Here is a 23,007-nt window from a genome sequence, read left to right on the forward strand (position 1 = left end):
CTCCACTTCCACCCACCGTTCCGTGGCTGTAGGAAGTAAACATGTGCGAACGTGGGGCATTGTGGGTTAGCATGGTGAGGCGTATCACTCATTAAACGCTCATATCCTTATATGCTCAGCACCGTCCGGTAGTTCAGATGTTGTTTTACTTAACAGCAGTGGTTATTCATTTGATTTTAATGCTGTTTCATTATTGTTGTTACCTTGTCGAAGGGTTTAAGCAGTTTGCACGTATTGCTATGCAAGCATACGTGTGGGAGTGAATTCGCGAGGCATTAATTAAGATTTTGAGATCAACGAAATATATGTATCGTTCCATTCATACATTTTCCTTTCTGTTTTCATCTTGAAGATAAGATGTCAGCCTGGAAACTGATTGGATTTGTGCACTTACTAATGCAAATTTCGAGACAAATGTAAAATGTAATTAAAATGTAGGTGGGATTTTAAGAACTGTTTTCATTTACCCTCTGTGTCGACCGGTCTGCTCTTAAGTGTTAACCTGCGATCGCAAATACTTTTACCGTTCTTGATAAGTCTTAAAATAGTGCGTATTGTATTTGTCCATCAAACCCTGCTTTACGTATGTGCAATTTGACATTTCGCAGTTAATAATTGTTAAAATTACCACAGACCGATATGCGCAGAGTGGCACAGTTCCGTGCGCATGCGCAGACAACGTTGTCTCTGGACTGGATATCAGTATACCATAGGGTACGTAGATTTACAAAAATAATAAGACTAGTTTGGAGATGCGTTCGCATAATCACGTTTTTAACAGGGGCAGTAAACCCATACAACACGGTAAATGTACGAACACAGTGGGCAGCGGGTTTGAACCCACGACCAAGGAGTTGTGCCTCCATTACATAATTTATTGCATCTGTTGATAAATGTATTTCACGTTTGATAGATGGACAGACTTACAACAGAATCACGTGACTGTTTATTACTCAAACAAGCACAATTCTTCACTAATAGTATTTTAATCATGTATCCATCTTCATACTGCTTATCCTGGTGAACGTCCTTGGATATTTAATTATAGGGTTAAATTAACAAATACTTAAATCCACTATAAAACTATATGTCATCATTTTGATGACAGTTAAATATAAATTTTGCTTAAAAATGTATGTTTTACGGTCAGCACGGTGGCTTGCTGTGTAGACGATATTGCTTCACGCCCCCAAAGGTAGAGTGTGAACCTGCTCTGCTTGTGTGGTGATTGCACGTTTTAGCATGCAGTCCGAAGACGTGCAATTACACTGTTTGGCATAACGCCCATAATGTTTTTTGTGTATAATTGAGTGTGTGTATATATGTGCTATTTCATGGACTGGCACCCCATCCTGGGAGGTTCCTGCGCTGTCGTGGATGGGCTCTCAGCGCCCATGTAACCCTGGTTGGTAGCTGGAAGGTTGATGCATGAAATTCGTTTCACAATATGGACCACAGCAGTTTTAATTATTTAGTGTCACAATGTCATATTTAAAAATGCAGACAGGTCGATTCAAATTGGTTATTTTGCTTGCCGGGAGCAGACACATAATTTTGTTTTATATAGATCATAAGTACGTGTCCCTTCCAATATTCTGGGAGTACCGAATTGTCCGTATCAACTTTTTCATTGTAAGATCATCAGAATAGAATTAGTTGTGCTAAATTAAGGGTGATTTCCAACAGCTTTCATTTTCTTCCTTGTCTGTTTCAGTAGCGCATTGTTGTCCTTATTAAAGTTCACGGAGGAGACGAGTGAAGGAAGTACGTACTAAAGTACGTACTGAGACCTACCCCTGATATGCCAATTCGCGCGAGGCTTGTGACTCCCAGCAGCAAATGGGAGCGTGCAGCCACGCGTGAGGGGAGTCCAGTGAGCGATTACCAAAATCGTTCGATTTGCACATCGTGGGAATTTCAAATGATTTTGTTTGGTATAATTTTGCATGTGGTACGATGTCAGTGGAAAATCTCTTGACAGCACAAAGCATATAGTGCAAATCAAGCTTCATTCATTTCTACATTAAACGTTCTCTTAGTTGCCAATAATTTATATAGCTAATAAGTTGTGTTCTTTTTATGTAAACCCCGTCGGTATTTCTTTTTGCTTCCCCCCAAATAATTTATTATTGAATGTTACATTTGTAGTGCTTTTCAAGGCATCCAATGCACTGTGCAGCCCCCACCTGGATAAAGCGATGGTAGCCATTCCTGTGCCAGAACACTGACCACACAGTAGCTAAGATGGTGAAGTGGCAGAGAATTCACCAGTTAGATATAGGGGATGATTAGGAGGCCGGATTTGATAGGGCTACTGTGTGCCATTTTAGCCAGGACATGGGGTACCAGGTTCTCATAACATAAACCCCAATGTTATTTAAGAGAAAAAATATTTAAAATGCCATAAGTCTTGTATTTTGTTTGGTTACTTATTGATAAGGTTAGGGCTTTGTTAAGGTTATCATAGTTAGATTTAATGTTTTGCCCATAAAAATGAATGGACAGTGAGTGTGTATTTGTGTTTGCATATGTGTGTGTGGGTGTGTTTGGAGAATGTGGACGGATTTGCTCCCTACCAAAGCTGAAACCAAACCTACAGCCTTGTCATTTTGCCCAGAAACTTGTTAGAACATCTGCTCCTGTTAGACAGACAACAAGAAACTTAACCTAAAACGATTTCAGTATAAGCAGTTAAATTTCGGAACTAAACAGATTTCTCAGCATTCAGTCACTGTTGTTCAGACACCTTGCGAAGCCTCAATCAGCTCATCTACACATCCTCAAGGCAACTGTGGCAGACCCCGTCCTGGGCCCACCCATTCAGCGTTCACAGTGAGCGATACAGTACCACAAAAACCATTGTGTCTCACAGGTATGTGTGTGCGTGGTTAGATCAGTTGGAGGAATCGTACTGTTGGCAAATAGATTTTTCTTTCTCTTTGTCCATCTGAGCTCAGCAATGCCACGGATCATTTAAAAACAGAAAATAAAATATGTTGTTGAGTCTGTAGTGTGATTTTGTCTCCAAGTAAATTGTTCTGGGACTGGCCCACCTGATGTTCTGCCGGCCCACCCAGTCTATCATTTCTGGCTCAGCTATTGCTAAGCTAAGCCACATTTAGGAAGGATCATCCTGAGTCCTAGCTGAACACAGAAATTCTAAAATAGACTACAAGTGGAGAACAATAAATGTCAAAGAGACATATAAGGGCCTTATTTCCATAAAAACACATCCATTCCAAAAATGTGTCTTTTGAATGGGGGGAAAACAAGCAAACTCCATGTATAGTACATGGGCAGAAATCAAACAATAGTACATTTAGAACTATTGCATGAGGAACGGAAATCTGCTGATAGTAAAGCAATGATAGATACAGAGCTAACTCCAGTCACATGAACATGTTGTCATGCACAATGTCAGTGAAGTATTAAAGAAAAAATTATACACCTGTTGTCTGTCATTTATTTTCTTTCATATTTTGGGGTACAGTTTCTTATAAAACACTTGTCCAATAATCCTGTGTATGTTGGTTTATAAAACGTAGAGAATGAACAGGTGCGGTATTCAAGGGAGAATTTATTCTAAGTACAATCTCTTGATCGTATTTTTTGACGTGCAGCAAGAGAAAAGTCCCAGTTTGTTGATACTTGCGGCATGATAGTATCCATTTGGGTTGAGCTAGACAGTGCATAATTAAGCACCACTGTCTGGAAACTGCCATCTTCTGTTTTGAAACATACAGAAACCTTAACATATTGTTGAGAATTTTTGGTTTCCTGCACATGGGTGTGGGCAGTTTTCCATGTCAGTCTTTTTTAAAGTCCATGACTGTATCTCTGCACCATGGAGTTGGTGAGATGTTTTTACATTTGCCTTTCACAGCTGTTTGGTCAGCGTGGTTCTCTTGACGTTCTTTTTGATCCTTAGCTAGAAGCAGAATATTATGTTTCCAGCACTGACATCTGGCTTGCTGTAGTGGTTAAGGAGTTAAACTTGGTGTTTCAAACAATATAAATGTAAAACCATCCTTGACGACGTCAAATTTTTGCTAATGCTGAAGAGCGGGCTGTATATAACATACGGCTGACACTTTTATCCAAAGCAGCACACAATGCAACCCATTTTACAGCTGGATATTATATTGGAGCAATTCAGGTTAGGTGCCTTGTTCAAGGGTTCTAAAGTAGGTCCCCTTCTGGGACATGAGCTAAATGCCTTATGCTTAAGGCACGTCATTTAACCACTTTGTTACCCAGCTGTCCCCTAAGAGAAATATTAGTATCTGAGTTCACTACCCCTGGAGGTCACCCTTTGTATTACATTCAGAGTTTGCCACATCTGTCATTCTCGTCATTTCAAAGCACGGCTATGGAGATTCAGAGCCAATTAGAGGCATGTACTGTCCTTACAGAACACTCAAAGACAGACGGCAAGCAGAATTCAGAAACAAAGTAACTGAACTGCTGGCAACTCACCCTGAATATGAACTGATCACAGTAGAGCATGTAAACACCAGCCCCAACCCCTGCTTTCGTAATGGTGGCCAATTCAAAGAACACAGACCACAAATGAGAAGATATTAGTGATGTTGTAGACTGTCAGTGGCAAATGAATGATTTCATGTAACCAGTATGTTTTCAGAATTGCGAGATTGCGGGATATTCAGATCATTTTGTGTAAATACATATAAAACACACAAAAGTCATTGGAATGATTTTGAATTGGTCACAATGCTGCCAATCCCTAATAATGGACATGTTCAAACACATAATTTTTTATATTAAAATACACACATTTCTGATGTATTTGTCCTTTTGTGAAAATGATGGGATGTATGATCTCGCCGGTTGTGCAGAAATAACAGCAGTTACATCTTCTCTCTTTCTGCTCCGATTAATCTGGCAGAAGTGAACAAAAATATATTTTTATTACACCTATCATTCTTTGGTTATGAGTCAACTGCAACCCTTGAGCCGTATGATAATAAACACAGGAGACACTGGAGATGAACAATGCTCAACCTGCTTGGTTTTACTATCTGGAAGCAAGTAACTGCAATACAGTGGTATTTCATGTTCATCACAATTACTGTGCGACGAAACACCAAAGTGCATATTTCTTGCAAAAGTGTATGAAAAATAATACCTAGAGTAAAGAAGAGCATTGAAAAAATTCCACGACAAGAAGAGTTCAGAAAAACATTCTTGGAAAAAAAAAAAGCATCAGAAAGATTGAAAAAGTATGATATGAGGTGTGTGTGTGTGGGGGGGGGGGGGGGGCTTCAGAAAAACCAGCCATTGTGAGAGAGATCTGGGCAGGATGAGTGAGGGTGTAGGTGCAGAGCAGGGGGCTTCAAAACCACAGCAGGTAACATTAACTTGCCAACGTTACCACCGAGGACCTGACATCCTGTCAAGTGTCGCTCACTCGAAGAGAAGCAGCCAAGTCTGGAACCAAGAACGCAAGCCTACGTCAGTGAAAGACAGACCTTAGGCATCATCAGAAGATATGGGCGAGACGCTTGCGTGTACGAGAACGATGTGCCTCAGGTAAAATTCTGGGATTTTTTTTAAATCAACTTTCTGTGAATATAGAGATCAAATTTTTAGAATCTATCTGTAGAACGACAGTGTTAATTAACAACATGAACGGCAATTTGTTAATTCCACTTCCTAAATTCTTGGTTTCTTGTCACTGAAAGTGACGTTAACTCATTTCAGATCCTAAAAGTCAATCTTGCCATCTACTAAAGTGGAAAGGAATCATTATTAAAGCCTGGTCTGCACTTTCAAACGGCATAATGTCAACGTTTAAGAGTGTGTTGAGGCGGTCTAGTTTCGCCTGCCAGATTTTAGTTTCTTTTTTATCATTTGTGTAAGGCCTCATCGCATCATGTCGCCAAAACAGCACTCAGCTGTCACGGTCCAGCCTTAATAGAATAACAATAAGTGTAACAGGAAGCAAATGCGGTCACTTAAATAGACCTTGTGTGGCTTATTTATGGGTCAAGTGGCATAGAAGCAGGGCACAGCACTGCCGTGTATTGGGACACAACAGAACCGGAAGTCTGGCTTCTCCGAGCGATGTACCCGAATCTTCCTACATGTACAGTGGGCGCAAAGGAGCTTCAAACATCATGCCACCATCTATGCTTTTGGCTGAGAGGAACCACATTACAGAGCAATGCCTACTGCATCACACATTCAGGATGACTGCAGCTGTAGCTGGTACTTAAATAGGGTTTTATCTAGTATTTTTGTTGGTTTTATTAAAAAATAAAAGCAACAAAACAATATTGTACACACAGTGAACCCTGGACTTCTTCATTTGCAGATTTGGCTACTACGGGTAATCAATAAAACAGAAAAAAACGACAGAGCAAAATTTTGATTTTCTCTTAGCTTGATCGCAATGTTCATGATAACAGTTAGCATCGGTTAATATGCATGCACGTTCACGTGCCCTTTTTTTGCGTGTGCGATGAATTTTTGCCAAAACTCGACGTCATCCGCTGAGAACATCGGGTTTCCGGGGGCGATGGTGCCGGTCACGTCCGTCTGTGATTAGAGACTGCGGTACTTTCAGGGTCACCCACAAGCTCAGCGACTGCAATGACAAATCTGGGAGGGCTGGATGCGGTATTAGCGCGTAGTCAGGCTGAGAGACTGGGCGTGTCTGCATCTGCAACGGGACAAATACACTCCGTGTAGCGCAACTCCAGCAGTGTAACCATCTAATATTTCTGGGATTTACTGGTGAATCTGCTGCTATACATCTTTCTTAAACTTTCTTTTCTAAAGTTTTGTTGATGCGCTGTACGTGGTGTCTGATAAGATTGCGTTGAGATGATGACCCACGCGCAAGTTAATTCCGCTCATGTTTTAGTGTGTTGACTGTTACTTTTAAATGCTTGTAAAATACACAGGTTAACATAAGATGATGACATTTGGCAGACAGGTTATAAGGAAATGGTGAACGGGAGTGTTTCATGTCATTGCGCTTTTAGGCTACTTGTTTCTTTTAACCCGAAAATCTGTTTTACGCAGCTCATCTTCGCAAGTTGCTGTGCAGCGGGTGCCGTAATGTGCACGTTGAAAAGGTCAATATTGCTTTCGATATTTGTAAAAATATGACTGTTACTGCGATCAAAACAAAGTTGAAATGTAGTTTCGAAAGGATGTTGGGTATCAGGTTGCATCATGGAACATAACTATCATTACTTATTTTCTATTGTTTATTTAAACAAGATTTATTTTCCAGTATCTATGGCTTCTCATTTCTAGTATTTAGTCGAAAACATTTTACATATCACTTCCTAAATGCCTCACATTTTTGCTTAAATGCCTAAAAATACAAACCATTTGCTTACCTTGTATAATAACAATATGTGATATATAGAATCTTAGTATATGACTACAGTAGGAAAAAATATAAATTTTCCAGGTATCTGTTATTGTAATGCAGGCTTGTCGTCGAGGATAGACGTCATATTTTGTTGTATTATGACGTTAAATATATAACGGTTAAACCAAATTACCTGATTAATGAATAGTTTATTTGTAGCATCGGAACCCTAAAAGCTGAAACTAAACTCTTATACTCTGCGTAATTATTAAAGCAGAATAATGCTATTTTATGCATTTTATACAATCGCCTCGTTTTAACAAACAATTTTTTAAAATTCTTCCCTATTTTGTTCTGTGTAAGGTGTTTCAAATACTTCAGTAAAGGCTGTTCAGATTTTCCACTTTTTTAAAGGTAACTGAAATAAAGGTTTAAATAAAGAGAATTTCACATGTTAAATTTATGAAAGAAGTAAGACCCCCGCTCCCTGAACTGGATAAAAGGTTATAAGACGGCTGGTTGGATAATATCATAATCCCGACTGTATATAAACAAAATGCCATATAATGCAGCAATATTATCATGACACAACACGTCTAATTGCTATTTAAAATGACCGTCATATCACCTTTTCAGTTGAACTGAAACATACTTTTTGCAAATAGATTAAAAACATTTCAATGCTCTGTGCGTAAGAGAGGGGGAATTAATAGGAGTGGGAATTAAATATTCTCCGTTTTCTATAATACGTCAACGATACCATGCAAACCATTTAAAGTACAGTATCAGTAGTCTTGTCACAGCTACGCAAGTTTTTCTGTATTTGGATAACAAGAATTCAATTACAGTTTTAAAATTCCCATCATGTAAGAATTATCCATGAACGTCGCTCATAGAAGTTGTTGATTTAATTTTTGAAATTATCTAGCCATAGGTCTTCCAAGCAATTGTTGTGGGTTTGTGTTTTTTTCCGTACTGTACATGAAAATTCCAGTACTCAACCGTGTCTTGTGCAAGAAATATCTGGCGACGCAACTTTCACGATCACATCTCGAAGCACGAAATATATCGATTCACTTTTAGCGGGGTGCCCGCAACATTAACAGGCTATACCCTAAACGCATTACATATACATTATACATTAAACGCAATACATTAAACGCAATAAATTGACATTCCTATATTCAAGTCGAAACTATTTTCCATTTAAAAGAATGCGTTCACCCATAATGTTGGTAAATGGCAAAGTTAACGGATTCACAGTAGAAGACACAACAATAGTTCACTATTTAAGCTTATAACCAGAGAGGCGCGGGGGAAAAATAGAAATATTTATTTAATAGTATACATTTTTTATACGACCTTATTTATGGGCACAGAAAACATATTGTTATTATTGATTACTTTGGTTAAATTCAATTATCCCACATCGATCAAAAACTTTTCTTAATAAACATACATAATTAGTACGTGGCATAAAACGAAATAATGATCTAAAAAGCACAGTGAGTTAAACTTATAAGCAAGATAGCAGTTTGACTTACCAGACTAAAATGATCATGGTGTTTCACTTTTATGGAGATCGAACAAATCTTAACAGAAATTACATGAACGATGTCTCTTGAGGGGAAAAAAAATCTAAAAATAGTTAATTCCTTGCTTGGTTTTTGTTCTTTCTTCGTCGGTAGGCGGCGCCATGTACCCGATTTTCGGTCATCGAAAAAATCCGGTTACAGATGTGCTGCTGCAGGTTGCTCCGGTTCCATCCTTTACCAGCTAGCAATTTATACTGAGGAATGTACCTCGGATCAGAAAGTAACATTTTAAACAATGATGTGTGGCTCTCGTTTTGGGAATGTTATTCTTACCAATTATGCCACATTCGAAATCAAGATACACGCAATTTACTCGGTGAGACAAGGCAGTACTCAACTGATTACATGTTCTTTAGTCCTGGTCATTAAATGAATATTTTATGATCTTTTCTAAAGCATTTTGCTTTAAACGAATTAGACATTCTCTCATTTCGTGTTAGAAACGTTCCAATATAATCACATTCGTTTTAGATTTAACATTCCCTGCAGTTTCAATTTATACATCAGAGCAGACGAATCGTTCAAAAGAAGGTGTGATAAAACTCGAACAGTCCCTACATATGGTTCTCTGGCTTTTTTGATACACAAGCAAACGACGCGTTCGGGATTTTAAAAATCGATTAGTCAGCCAGCAGTAGCGAGAGCTGCAAACAAACGCAGAACTGATTAACAAAGATTTTACAGTATGTTCAAAAACAAGAATTCATCTAAAAGAAGCCACCTTATATATGTAATTCTTATAATTGTTTTATTTTTTAATGTGCTTTAGCATCACATTAACATTTGTACACAACTAAATGAATGGTTTTCTTTCCCTCGGTAGGTGGGTCGCGATGTGTGATGAAGGAGTACCGTTTTCAGCTCACAAATTAGTTGACATTAAATGCTTTAAAAATCCACGTTATTCATATAATTTTATATTGACTTAATCGTAGCCCTCACTGCCTTGTTAATTTTATTTAACTCCATAATTTTCTAATTAATTATAAACAATGCCGTAATTAATCTGGCGATAAACATATTAAATGAATAACAAATAATGAAAATGGCGCAATGTGAAATGTTTCGTACATTGTAAACACTTTCCAAATGTTTCCCATAATCTCAATGAAATTGACCTCAAATTCAATTTAATGTTCAGGCACCATCTTACAAACATACAATTTCATGTTTGACTAACTATTAATAAGAAAGCCATATACATTTAATTGATTGCATCGGATCAGTGATTATGTATATAAACATTGAAATGCATGTGTTATTTGTGTACAGAGAATTCTACGTCATTGTAAAGTATATTATTATTAGTGTCCTTTTTGTAAAACAAATTTGTTCTTAATGAAAGAAACACGCAAATGTATGTGTGCGTGTATATGTACATACGCTCGCAACAAAAAAAGATGCAAATAAACGACAAAAGAAATTTTGTTGCAAAGATGGAGAGGTGAAATAAAATAGTTATCAATATTAATATTGTGCAAAGATTATTTCTTCAAACATTCGCAAGCTCTTTGGTTTTTTTTTCGTAGGTTTATAAAAAACAACAAATACTGAAATATATTAAACTACCCTCGCTTATAAAAAGGAGTTATATATATGTATACATACACACACACATACACATACACACAGCAATGTGTTTTAGGTAGTAACAAGCAAAAACAACATTATAGCCTAAGAATCTACAAAGGACATCAGTTGTAAATTAATTTCCAAGGAAAACGCTAAAACGCGATTTTAGAATCTATGCCACTTAATTTGTAAAGCACAAAAAGTAATTCGCGATGAACAATTAATTGAAACTTAAAACATCCGCTAATGGTCATTCATAAAACATTTTTTTTAGTTATCTTATAATTTCTATAGCAAAGCCGAATCCTGAAAAAAAGTGGCGATTTGAAAGTGTCAGATGCAAGCTGATCTGAACGATGTCCCCTCGAATTGTAGTTGCTATCCAAACACAAATAAACAGAGAAGAGCATTGGAGTTAATCACTGGGAGAGGGCGTGTCCTAGGGCGGGATCGCTACGCCAGTGCCCGCAGCCCTAAAAAGTGAAGGACCTGCAGCCCACAGCTCGCATTCAAGTCCGCCTTAAAGAGAACACGCGACTCTGTTGGTCTTGTCTTGAGTCCTGTAGCAAATGTAATCTTTTACACTCTGAGCCAATTTGTTGTTTTTTTCTTCTTCCTTTCAAAACATGTGCAAAGTATAACGTGTAAGAGTATTTAGCTTTAAAAGCAACCATGAGTTGTATATGGAAGAACTTGGAAGGCTTTTGCTGACGTTTAATTGGGAGTTCGTCGCCTAACCGTAGACATTGTGGATTACTGAAGGACTGCAGAACACTCTGCCGTCGACTATTGGCATCGATTTACTGGGGGTAAGATAAAAAAATGCGTAGATGCATGTGTAACATTGCCCCATAATATATATATATATATATATATATATATATATATATATATATATATATATATATATATATATGCGTAGATACTGTTTAACGCAGCAGTGTACTCTACTTAAACTTCTTTACACGCAGGCTATCCTGAGAGAAAACACTAAATCTAGAGTTCGTGTAACTTTAATAAAACTGGCAAGAGGGACGAAAATCAATACATCTGTCAAACGCTTACAAATTACCAAGCCCGCAAGCCTTAGACAAACCGTCATTCACGATTACACGCACAGAAGAGCGGCCGTTTCAGTTATGCGAACTCTAATACAGAACTTTTCCGTCACTTATAAATCTTGTAGTCAAGTGTTTGGAGGAAGAGGTGTAAATGTTGATGTAAGTTTAACATGAGTTGTAGACAAAATCACATTGTAACTAAGTAGTAATGTTTTAAGAACAATTTCTATTTCTAAAGTATATTTTTAGTATTATCCGTGGTAATTGCACACCGTGAGGAACAAGCATATATTTATTGCTAATAACAGAATGTGGTTGTAGCAGCTTTCGTGGTAGTTACTGAGCTGAACTTGTAGCGCAAAAGTATGCTACAAGTAAATTACAGTTTCCTGAATTGTTTCATAAATCATACGTCACCAATATAATCGTTCCTTCTGCGTGGCACTTTAATCCATGCTCGTTCGGAGTGGCATGAAATGTCATCTGTTCCAAACGTATATGATTTAATAAGCCATTGCTTATATTCAACCAGAATAAATATATAGGACAGGTACTTCATCAAAAACACATGTTTAAGAAAACATTTCAATTGCAAACTTTCAATGGTGGTTTACTTTGTCAGGTGTTCATACGAAATAGTTTTAGTTTTTAGTTGTCGCCTTTAGGTAATTCCGAGTCAAGCAAGCAGATTAAAGGATAGACGTATTCGGTACTACAGCGGTGGAGTTAACTTGTGGAAACGTGTTACCCTAAATCTGCTGTTCCGCTCCACTGGCTCACATGAAGCCCAGGAACTGTCAGACAGTCCGCATCTCATTAACTCAATTCACCGGTATGGTGTCGAGTCCATGAGGCGGCAGAAGACAAAAAAAAAAGATTTATTTGGCGGAGGACGTGCGTATCGGGTACATTATTTTGCTGCAAATTAATTTTTACAATCGGCGTACAGTGCGAGTCGACAGCATTTATGAAACAACCATGTCTCTGTAGTTCTGATAAAACATGCATGGTCCGACATGTATAAGTAATTATCGTCTCTGCCAACGGAACGTGATTATTACTGGACCCTACACTGATTCCAAAATATAAGTACACCAGTGAGGTAACATAAAATTAGGATTGAAAACTTTTGCTGGAATGTCGTCTATTACAATACACGCCATTTATAGGACGTAATATTAAGCTTAATGGAAATTTCGTTTCGCATAGATACATTTGGAGTTGTTTGGTGGTTTTACTTGTATAAAGGCGAATTTACGTGGAAATTGTTTTCTCTGAGTAATCTATTGTCTACCTGCAAGGCGATAGTGCTTTTTAACTCCACAAAAAATGTAATGGGACTTTTTCAAATGTCCCCCCACCTGGAACACATCATATTGAGTCGGCCTAATTTAATTGCCGCTCTGTAACGCCGGGGAGGTGTTTCCTTTCTCTCCTTCGTCAGTCTTGATGAATGACTTGCCGCTGGATTAAGAAAAATAACAGCGCTGCGCGTCGCTTTCAGACCCCCATTAGACTTCAGACACGAGCTCATTAATTAATTTGTGCTCTTTATAACAGCACCTACCGACCTTCACAATGCTGAACATCCGACAGATGTCTTTCTCTTTAACTAAATTTAAATAGACTATTTCATCCGAGTGTGGATTAATGGGTTTTACATAAATTGTTTTCCCTACTAAATAGCGTGTAAACTACGCAATAGCCTGCCATTAGGCCTACGTTTGATTTTTTTTTTCTAATTTTCTTAAATGTTGCAATTTCCACAGACGATTTATTTTGGCCTTCTGGACGGGCCTCGTCTATAAATTAATGCGGAAGGCATGGAAATTAAATAACGATTTCAAAGAAATATTAGGCCTAAATGGTGATTATTATAATGTCATTGCCTAATAATCCTATCTGATAAACGCACTAATGTGATTAAATTAGAGAAGCGTGTCCAGATATACTGTTAGTTTTGTTTCATTGGCTATTGGTTTCCTTGCGGTTTGTAATTTTTACTTATTTGCTTTTGAAATTAACTTCTTATGTTATGTGTCGTGTGTAATTAATGTTAATGTTGTGTTCAGTGACGCGTCATGTTTAACCAGACCTGTAAATGGTGACATGTTCTACATAATGATGTAATAACTAATTAATTTATTTCGTTACCCAGGAACTGTAAAGACATTTCATCAGGAGGTTCGTCTGCGAAGTCGAAAATGGGAAGTAAAGCGTTACCAGCGCCGATCCCGCTCCACCCGTCGCTTCAGCTCACCAACTACTCCTTCCTCCAGGCTGTTAATACCTTTCCCGCGGCAGTCGATCAGCTGCAGGGACTTTACGGTCTCAGTGCTGTACAAACCATGCACATGAACCACTGGACTCTGGCCTACCCACACATGCAGGGACTGAGGTCAACCATCACAGAAATGGCAGGTGCCCAAGGCTTGGTGGATCCGCGTTTTCCTTTCCCGGCATTGCCGTTTGCAGCACACCTCTTCCATCCGAAGCAAGGCGCAATCGCTCACGTTATCCCGTCCCTGCACAAGGACAGGCCGCGGTTTGACTTTGCCAACCTTGCCATAGCGGCCACCCAGGAGGACCCTCCTAAATCGGGGGACATTTCGAAGCTGACTGCTGGCCTCGGGAGCACGATCTCTGAGCTAAACAAACTGTCTCCGGACAGAAAACCGACGAGAGGAAGGCTGCCGTCGAAGACAAAAAAGGAATTTATTTGCAAGTTTTGTGGCAGGCATTTCACCAAATCTTACAACCTGCTCATCCACGAAAGAACCCACACCGACGAAAGACCGTATACCTGTGATATCTGCCACAAGGCCTTTAGAAGACAAGATCACCTGAGAGACCATAGGTGAGTTGGAAAAGGCTGTCGCATTTATGACTTTATGACTACGGCTGTAGCCTTAGTATGAAGTAAACAGAGTTAGACTTGTCAGTGAAATTGCTCCCCGCTTTATACTAATGACATTTTTATTGTGTTGTTTTTAATGTTATGCTGTCACACATATACAATCGTAAAATGAATTAAATTCTGCAGTCACCGACTGTTTAAAAAAATACTAAAGAAAACGCAATGTATTTGGGAAAGAGGTTCATTTTAGTCGATCGGGGATCTCGATTTTCCGCTGGGTCAGCCTGTAGTTTTTGGTGCCTTCGGCGAGGGCGCTACAGCCCAGTAATGCTCCACTACCGGTCCCGTAAAACCTTCTCATTGCAATGCTCCGTTCTACGTTCACCAAACAGGCGCAAACTTAGCAAAACGCTGATTGCATCCCATCCGTGTGTTGATTTGCAGATACATCCATTCCAAAGAAAAGCCTTTCAAGTGTCAAGAATGTGGGAAGGGATTCTGCCAGTCTCGAACTTTAGCCGTCCACAAAACATTACACATGCAGGTAAGCCATCTGTGCAGATTTTCTTTCGTCATAATGGAGTGAATCTCATTGCGTTAGGCGTCAATACACATTCTTAACCTTAACTTTTTTAATGTTTCTGTTTTTATATAATCTTATAGAGTCCCTCAGTTTGTACATTTTTGCTTATTGTGTTTTTGTATATACCAACACAAATATATTATTTTACAATTAAAGGGAATAATCCTTTGCTTGCTTCAAATCTAAACAGGAATCGCCTCACAAATGCCCCACATGCGGAAGAACCTTTAATCAAAGAAGTAATCTGAAAACTCACCTTCTCACCCATACAGACATCAAGCCCTACAGCTGTGACCGCTGCGGAAAGGTGTTTCGGCGCAACTGTGACTTGCGACGGCACAGTCTGACGCATACTCCCGCTCAGGACTACTAGCCACAAAGGCTCTACATCTAAAATAAATATGGAAGGAAAACAAAAAACAAGAGAACTAAAACATCAACGACTTTTTGAAGATAAGATGCTCTGAGGACCGCTATGAACGCTACAGAAATGGACTGACGAACTTTGAACAAGGGGAGAGGACAGCATAACCGGTGACCGTTTTGTTTTCGACTCATCGTTTAAATACCAAAGCTGTCGCATCCTGTGTAAATACTGCTTTTTATTAGACTTTGAATTGAAAATGTAAAAGGAGGTAATGTTGTTTGATGGTGGACATATGTCAAATTGTATTCTAGAAATAAAGAAAGTTTACTATTCGCGCTGGAAAATGGTACTATTTTGTGTAGTTCGTTTTTTTTGGGTGAACTACAAATATCATATTTTATAAAACTTTTTGGAATGAATACCTGCAATGATCACCCCTAATAAACGACTGTACACACGACGGTGGGAATTATTAAAGCACCATTCCTTAATTGTGCACCTTTTTTTGCATCGGTTTGAAAGTTATTTTGCGGGCACCATCTGACATTCCGGGAATTACCACGTGCTTGACTGAAACCATGTTATTTATGAAGAAAAAATAAAGAAAACCTATTTGTAAAGTTATAATGGCTATTGATTTACGTTTTTTTTTTGGAAATGTAAGCAATAACATTACTTGGTAAAAAGTATATACATATAGCTATATCACTTAAAATTACATACCCATATATGATGTTGCTGTTTAGATATTCTTTCCTTTCCAATGTCGAAGCGCCAGCACCTGCACTCAACTTGCAATTGATGCATTTCAGTGTCTCTCGGAACTTTGCCAGGTTTCTTATCCAGTCTAACATGAGTGTGCGACTTTTATCAAGACGAACGATTCGCAATATAATCAATGTTACTCGTTATGTTTTTTATATATTATTTAGGACGTATTTATTTATAGGGTGTAAATCGGGATTAAAGTAAGATAGAAATTGTATGGCAAGAAATTTTGTTTGTTTTACCATTCGTTTTATATATGTTATGGAGTTATGTTTTGGCGGTTAATTCAGAATATATATATAAATTGCTTTTTATGTTCTCATTCTATTACGTGCACTGCAGTTTTGAATCAATCACATATTCGTTACTTTCGCTAATTTCAAAATGATTACTTTACATGTAACGAAATAATTGAATTTTTTTTGCAAATCAGTACTAGTTTAACTAGGCAGAGAAACAATGCAATTGGTCTAGTATGACAAGGACGCTAATAAAGGTATAGTCCTTACGAATGATAAATGAACACATACCTCGTCCATGTATATAAAACATTTAAAGCTTATCGATGAACATAACAAATGAATGTTTACTTAACTAAAGACACAGAAGCAGGCCGCCCATACGCTATTATTATTATTATAAGTAGTAGTTGCTGTACATGACTTGGTGCATTTTACAGCTAAATCACTGCACATGTACCTTGATGGTTTCTGTAAGTAGGCTTTAACTAAATTATATTCCATCAATAATACATTTATGTGGAAAAGATTGAACATAATAATTTTAATAATGCTCCGCTTCATCGCCGGGGGCCTGGCATATGTATCGGTGACTGCGTATTGTCTGATGATTAACAGCAGCAGCAGTAGATCGACAAGAGTAACCAGAACCAAAATGCGCACCGCTCACGTTCCGTTAGCATGCAAGTCACCGCTACGTTAACCCTATTTTATATATACTTCCTTATAGTATGTTAACGTTTCATTGTAAGGTAAACTATCTAGGCGAAAATAATCTAGTATTTTTACTGTAGTCCTACGATTAAATCGAATACATGTCTTCTATGAAAATTGAAAACGGGCTATATGAAAAACACAATATTAACCATCTGCACTTGTAGATGCAACACAAACATCTTACACACTGTCTAAAAGTGGGCCAAATCGATGACGACGCCAAGAATTTTCATTTAATTTGTTAAATTAAAAATTGTTTAAATAGTTTGCCGAGGATGTAAAAATATCTTTTGAGGTCGACGCTTTGCGTAATTATATGCCCCGTATGACAGAAGACATTTAACATTTTTGTTCACTGAATCTGAGCGCGCCGCCAAGCACAAACCTGCTAAATGCATCTATTTTTTTTTCTTTCCTGGAACGACTTCAGCGTCCCCAGTTCTAACACCCATCCCCTCGCGACAGGATAAAGGCTTTAGATACGTGGTCATTTTGGGGGCAATTAGCGGAATACGCAATGATACGAAAACGTCTCACTGTCGCAGATACGTGTGAAAATAGAAGCTCTGGACTTAATTAAGGGAGGGTAAAGGAGGCAGACAGATATAAAACTGGTTAAAAAATCTCTTGCGGCGGCAAAGCGTATGTGAAAAGCCTTTTTAAAGTGATTAGTAAACGGACGCAAGAACAAGCGCAATTTACAGAACACATGCAGCTACGTAGGCCACAAGACGTCTTCGCTATTTTTCTCTTAAGGCCCAAACTAGAACATTTTCTGAGCAGCCAATAAGCCTAAATAAATAATGTGAGCGAGCAAGATGAATTTGTCTTCTACCAAGAATGTACAAAAATCAATGAGAGACCTACAAATGCACCGGCGTTATACAGGCTGCGTGTGAAATTTATAAAGGGCAGATTCCTTTTTGAAATACAGATCACGATGTTCAGCCCTACCATATTCTTACTGTATAACCCTGTAAAAAATATAAACTGTGATAGTTACCACAGGAAGGGTTTATTTTCTTGCGGTCAACAGCGTCTTTTTAAACAGGAACCGCTCGGTTCCCTTTTGTGGTAGTAATGTTGACACTCCTCGTAAACCTTAATTCAAGTACTGTGCTTGAACAAACGTCCACGATTGAAATGAGGAACTGTACGACATGTAGATTCTTCGTTATTTAGGAAAGTGAATAAAATATCGTATATTGCCTCCCATTAAGCGGAAATAATTCTAATTCTAATAAGTATAATAATTGCAACAACAATTAAATATGTTGATACTACTATTACTAATACAAATAAAAATAATATATAGTTATCGAGCTAATTAATGCATATGCCTATTAATGAATTAGATCATATACGCCATCCGATGTATATATTAATTATATTATGAAACATGAATGGATGACGCACAATTTAAAGCTCCAGTAAACGAAAAAATAACGTCAGCGGAAACATTTTAGCAGTTTTATTTAACTGGCCATAAAATGAAATGCCCCATCCAATTAACTGTTCGCAGGACACCTGCAACAAATATTGTGCGACGGAAAGGTTATGCTGTGATAAATTAAACACAACTGCCTAAATTTGATTTTTCAAACTATTAACCGTAGTGATTCAATATTGATAACTACCCAGCGTTACCAGTAACAAAAACGTCCAAGTTAAGCCAAGTTCGTCTACTTAATTGTATAATAATAATAATAATAATAATAATAAATAATAATAATAACAATAATAATAACAATAATAATAACAATAATAATTATTATTAGAATTATTGTTGTTATTATTATTATTAGTAATATATTTAAAAAGTGCTTAATTCTGCCGCATAAAGCATAATGCACAACCATCCAGTTTCAGCGCTCTTATAATTAGACTGACAATTGTCATATTTATAAGAAAACCTGATATTTTATATGCAATAAAAATTAACGAAATATTTCAGCATTCAGCATTTCAGTAGGCCATCAAAATGCGGTTTTACAAATGATCATGCTCGATAATCGTTTGACTATGGTACTAATTAATGTACTAATTAATGTACAACTGAAGTTTGTTTTAAGATGACAAACGTGAAATTAAAGTTTTTTTCCCCACAGTAAGACATGAAGCGGTTTATGCCTCGCCGGTGTGCATTTAACGTGCCCAGAAATCAGTATACCCCACTGTACCCTTTGGTCAGTTGACTAATCGTACATACCGATACTGACGCCAGGCTGTCGTTTAAAATGTACATTGGAACATGGCAACAGTTTTACTTAAAATGTACCGCTTTTAAAATCAGACGGTGATTTTGTTTGGTGGGAAAATAATATTTTGTATTTTGCTATTGGAAAAAATATAGTGGCACGACGCAAATAATTTTGGTGACTCGATTTGCGGGTATAAGTACAACATTTTAAAATATATAAACATATCTGTTTATTACCAGGACTTAACTGTACGGTGTCTGAGTGAGAAAGAAGGAAATGCATGTACGCATGTGACAAAGGTACTTAATCATTATCGAGGAAGGCTAAGTCACGAATTTAACTCTCGCCAGAGAGTAATGCACTCACATTTAAGATGGGTATACCAAGATGGGTATAGAGCATATACCGCCACCCCAAAAAGGGAAGAAAAAAAATGGCACGGGACATAATAATGAATGGCTTTCAATTTAAGTTTCAAAGCAAGGACGTTGCCTCTTGCTAATATCAAATCTAAACACCATATAAGTGCGGTGGCACTCATAGAAGGAAACGCAGCGTGTGAATCCCATCCAGATTGATATTTAATCTATCGCTAAATGAAAGCCACTTGTTTTATTCCTACCCCAAAGCCTTAATGCGCACAAAAATGAATATAACCTTTCCCGCTGGGGTTAAGCTGTGGGCTGAGAAGCCATGGAGACCATAACCATTTTTATTTATATGGAAATTCAAGGAAGTGGAGTTTAAACAAGGAGCAAATAGGAGTTGTCAGATTTCCTGCTTTTGACAAGACCGTTTATGTGTTTGACTCTGGTGAACGTTCTCCTTGTTGATAATGGCAGGGAGGTTTAGTCGTGGGTGTTACTTAAATTGCTCTAAACACTGTAAACAGTGTGAAAGTTTTAGAATTATGCGTTTGACCACCGAATTGACACCGTGATGAAAACACATTTTAGTTTTGATGCTGAGAGGTATTCTAAATCGGGACCACGTGGTCCTCCAGGAATCAAGCAATTGATATGTATATTAACGTAAGGTTTTTGCCCGCCAGATATTTCGTTTATGTCCACACGTCCAGGAACGTAGCCAGGTAGTAAAACTACAGTCTGAGCCCCTCAGGCGAAGGAGACCCCCCTCCCGGTGAACAAAATCCAAAATCTGACAAGGCGGACGAATTGGTTGGGTTGACGGACACTCTATAATATTTACTTCTCGCTGCACGCACCTAGAGCGCGAGACGAGACACTGCTGCATTACATGAACAGGCCATTAGAATGTAGTCAAATGAAACACAGATCATTGCAAAAAAATTATGGCTTATATTCCTGCATCCTAATGTAATGCATGTGAAGCCCAAAGTGCATGTCCCAGAAGGGATCGAACTATTATTTTATTTTGCCTAAAATGCTTTACTATTACTTAATATCTATTATACCATAATATTGACAAATCAAAATGTAATTACTAATCATGCTATAAATATATGTTGAGAAATTGTTTTATGATAATTATTCAAATTGTCACGTTCTGTATTTAAGGAAAAACAGTAAAGGCTATAATCCACACTGATAATTATATAAAGATGTGAATTACAATGATTCCACATAAATTATTAAACTGACAATTGGTGTAGAATTCAGTTCTAGAGCACTTCCTGCCAAGCCCCTACTGGCTGTTGCAGGGATCAAAAGATCAAGTCAGTGACTGGACCGTCACACAATTTACATCAAAGCACAGCAAACATATAGGTTGCATCTTTGCAGATAAATGTGTCCTGGTTAATCTTCTTATAGTGCTTTGCCATTGAAATATTAGACACTGATAGCTGACTAATCTTTAAATTGAAGAACAGTGATTAAGTATCGATTATTATTATTATCAAGATAAAATGCAGGAGGAAAAATAAATATCATGACAAGATTTCAAGTATTTACAGATATGTAATTTACATAATGTACACTTCTGACTGTCTTTGAACTGGGTCACTCATGTGAAGCTTGTTAGTCACATTGATTAATCATCTAGAAGCTGAAACACAGAGAGAAAGTTTGTAAGAATTTATGGCTGAATGTTTCACCCTCTTCATATAGGCAGCCCACACATAGCAACATGCTGCAACATCAGAAGATGGTGAATTACCTATGGCAGAGGTGGCCAACCTTCTCCGCAAGGGCCAGTTTTAGGGGTAACCTTTAGGTCAACTGTGCAAACCAAAGTGCGAGGACTCTTCAGCTAATTCCTCTAATTAGTAATCTAATTAGTCAGTTGCAGCTAAAAACCTGCATACGCAACGGCCCTTTCTGGATAAGATTGCCCACCCCTGATCTATGGAATGACCAGTTTAAGACTGGTAATTGGAGAGCATGCTACTTGGTAGCAATGAAGTGTTGGGTGGTTCACTTGAGGCTGGGAAAATTTAATTAACATTGCCATCATGATAGAGATAGAGGACATAGGGGCATTAACTGAGATAATGGACATGGCAATGTTTGCAGGAAAAAACCTCAATATTACTTTTGTTACATTGAATCAATAGAATATCAGGATTTGGCACAAATTTTAAATATACCTCGGGAAAACCGTTTAACTTATTTTAGTAAATCTTTCAAATATTTTAAAACACACTTTCAACATAAAAGACACGTAATACTACTAAAATAATGGAGCAGTTTAGCCTTTTGTTCAGTGCGGTTAGTTAGAGTTTCCGGCCATATAACCAGAGCAATGATTAAGTCTAAAAGTGGTCATTTTTGGTCGAACCTTTTCACTTCAGTACGATTATTTTTTGTTTACCAAACCTGATACAGAACTGGAGGTTTTTGAACTGTTGGATATGAAAAAAGAAAGAAAGAAACTAGTCGACCAACATGACCACAACATAATTTCAACAAACTTAATAAACAGGCTCATCAATAAAACTTTTGACTTGGCTATCCGGTTAACTTTTCATCTCATGTTAACAATAATGACTCCACTTAGAACTACTAATTATTCTACGAATCAAATATAACCAAACTACCCCCCCCAAAAAAAAATATATAAATCTGATATATATATATATATATATATGTATATATATACATTAAATGTAAGCTGTTATTACTTGTACATTTTTTATACGTCAGGTTAATTATATATATATATAAAAAAAAAACATATATATATATATATATATATATATATATATATATATATATATATATATATATATATATATATATATATAAATACACACACGTTTACCCGTATACCACATCATAGATCTCCCACTTCTGCATTACTAACAGTGGGCACGCCCGCCTTAGTTGACAGGAAGTTGCGTCACGCAAGAGACCGGAAGTAAACGCACGCGGAAGAGGTTCACGATTGTGTTGGCAGTTACCTCAGTCTGTGTTTATGTAGATTGTTAAGGGATGAATCAATGTGGAACGGAAGAAATTACCAGAGATTACAGTAGTCAAGTAAGCAGTATCTAAGTTATGCTGCCATACATCCGAATAACATTAAATGTAAGCTGTTATTACTTGTACATTTTTTATACGTCAGGTTAATTTAGTTCGACTCGCTAAAATTTGAGCTATGTGTGTCTCGCGACATCGCAGCCGCTTAAAGCATTAACAAAATTAAAGGTAACTGATTGGTTATGCGTTATAGGTTTAAATGGATATTTCACCTGAAAAAAACACCACTACTAGTAAGTTC

General features: G+C 37.5%; 2 protein-coding genes across 3 annotated transcripts in view; both read left to right on the top strand.

Annotated features, from left to right (window-relative positions):
• Window positions 1-10,989: 10,989 nt before the first annotated feature.
• osr2 (odd-skipped related transciption factor 2) lies at window positions 10,990-15,883 on the top strand. 2 transcript variants are annotated; one of them, XM_049025981.1, is made up of 4 exons: window positions 10,990-11,321; window positions 13,732-14,430; window positions 14,875-14,974; window positions 15,204-15,883. In XM_049025981.1, exons 2-4 carry the CDS (start codon window positions 13,778-13,780, stop codon window positions 15,384-15,386), a joined length of 936 nt encoding a protein of 311 aa, XP_048881938.1. In that variant the 5' UTR covers window positions 10,990-11,321; window positions 13,732-13,777; the 3' UTR covers window positions 15,387-15,883. The 2 variants fall into 2 exon arrangements, with proteins under 2 accessions (XP_048881938.1, XP_048881939.1); XM_049025982.1 differs by having other exon boundaries at window positions 10,991-11,321; window positions 15,286-15,883.
• A 6,762-nt stretch (window positions 15,884-22,645) lies between these two features.
• Window positions 22,646-23,007, top strand: part of LOC125749095 (intermembrane lipid transfer protein VPS13B-like) — a 209,711-nt gene continuing 209,349 nt past the window's right edge. The window contains 1 exon segment of the mRNA XM_049025986.1: window positions 22,646-22,814. The gene's annotated coding sequence lies outside the window, so the exon portion shown is untranslated.

Source organism: Brienomyrus brachyistius, chromosome 9, assembly GCF_023856365.1.
Source record: "Brienomyrus brachyistius isolate T26 chromosome 9, BBRACH_0.4, whole genome shotgun sequence".
Lineage (NCBI taxonomy): Eukaryota > Metazoa > Chordata > Actinopteri > Osteoglossiformes > Mormyridae > Brienomyrus > Brienomyrus brachyistius.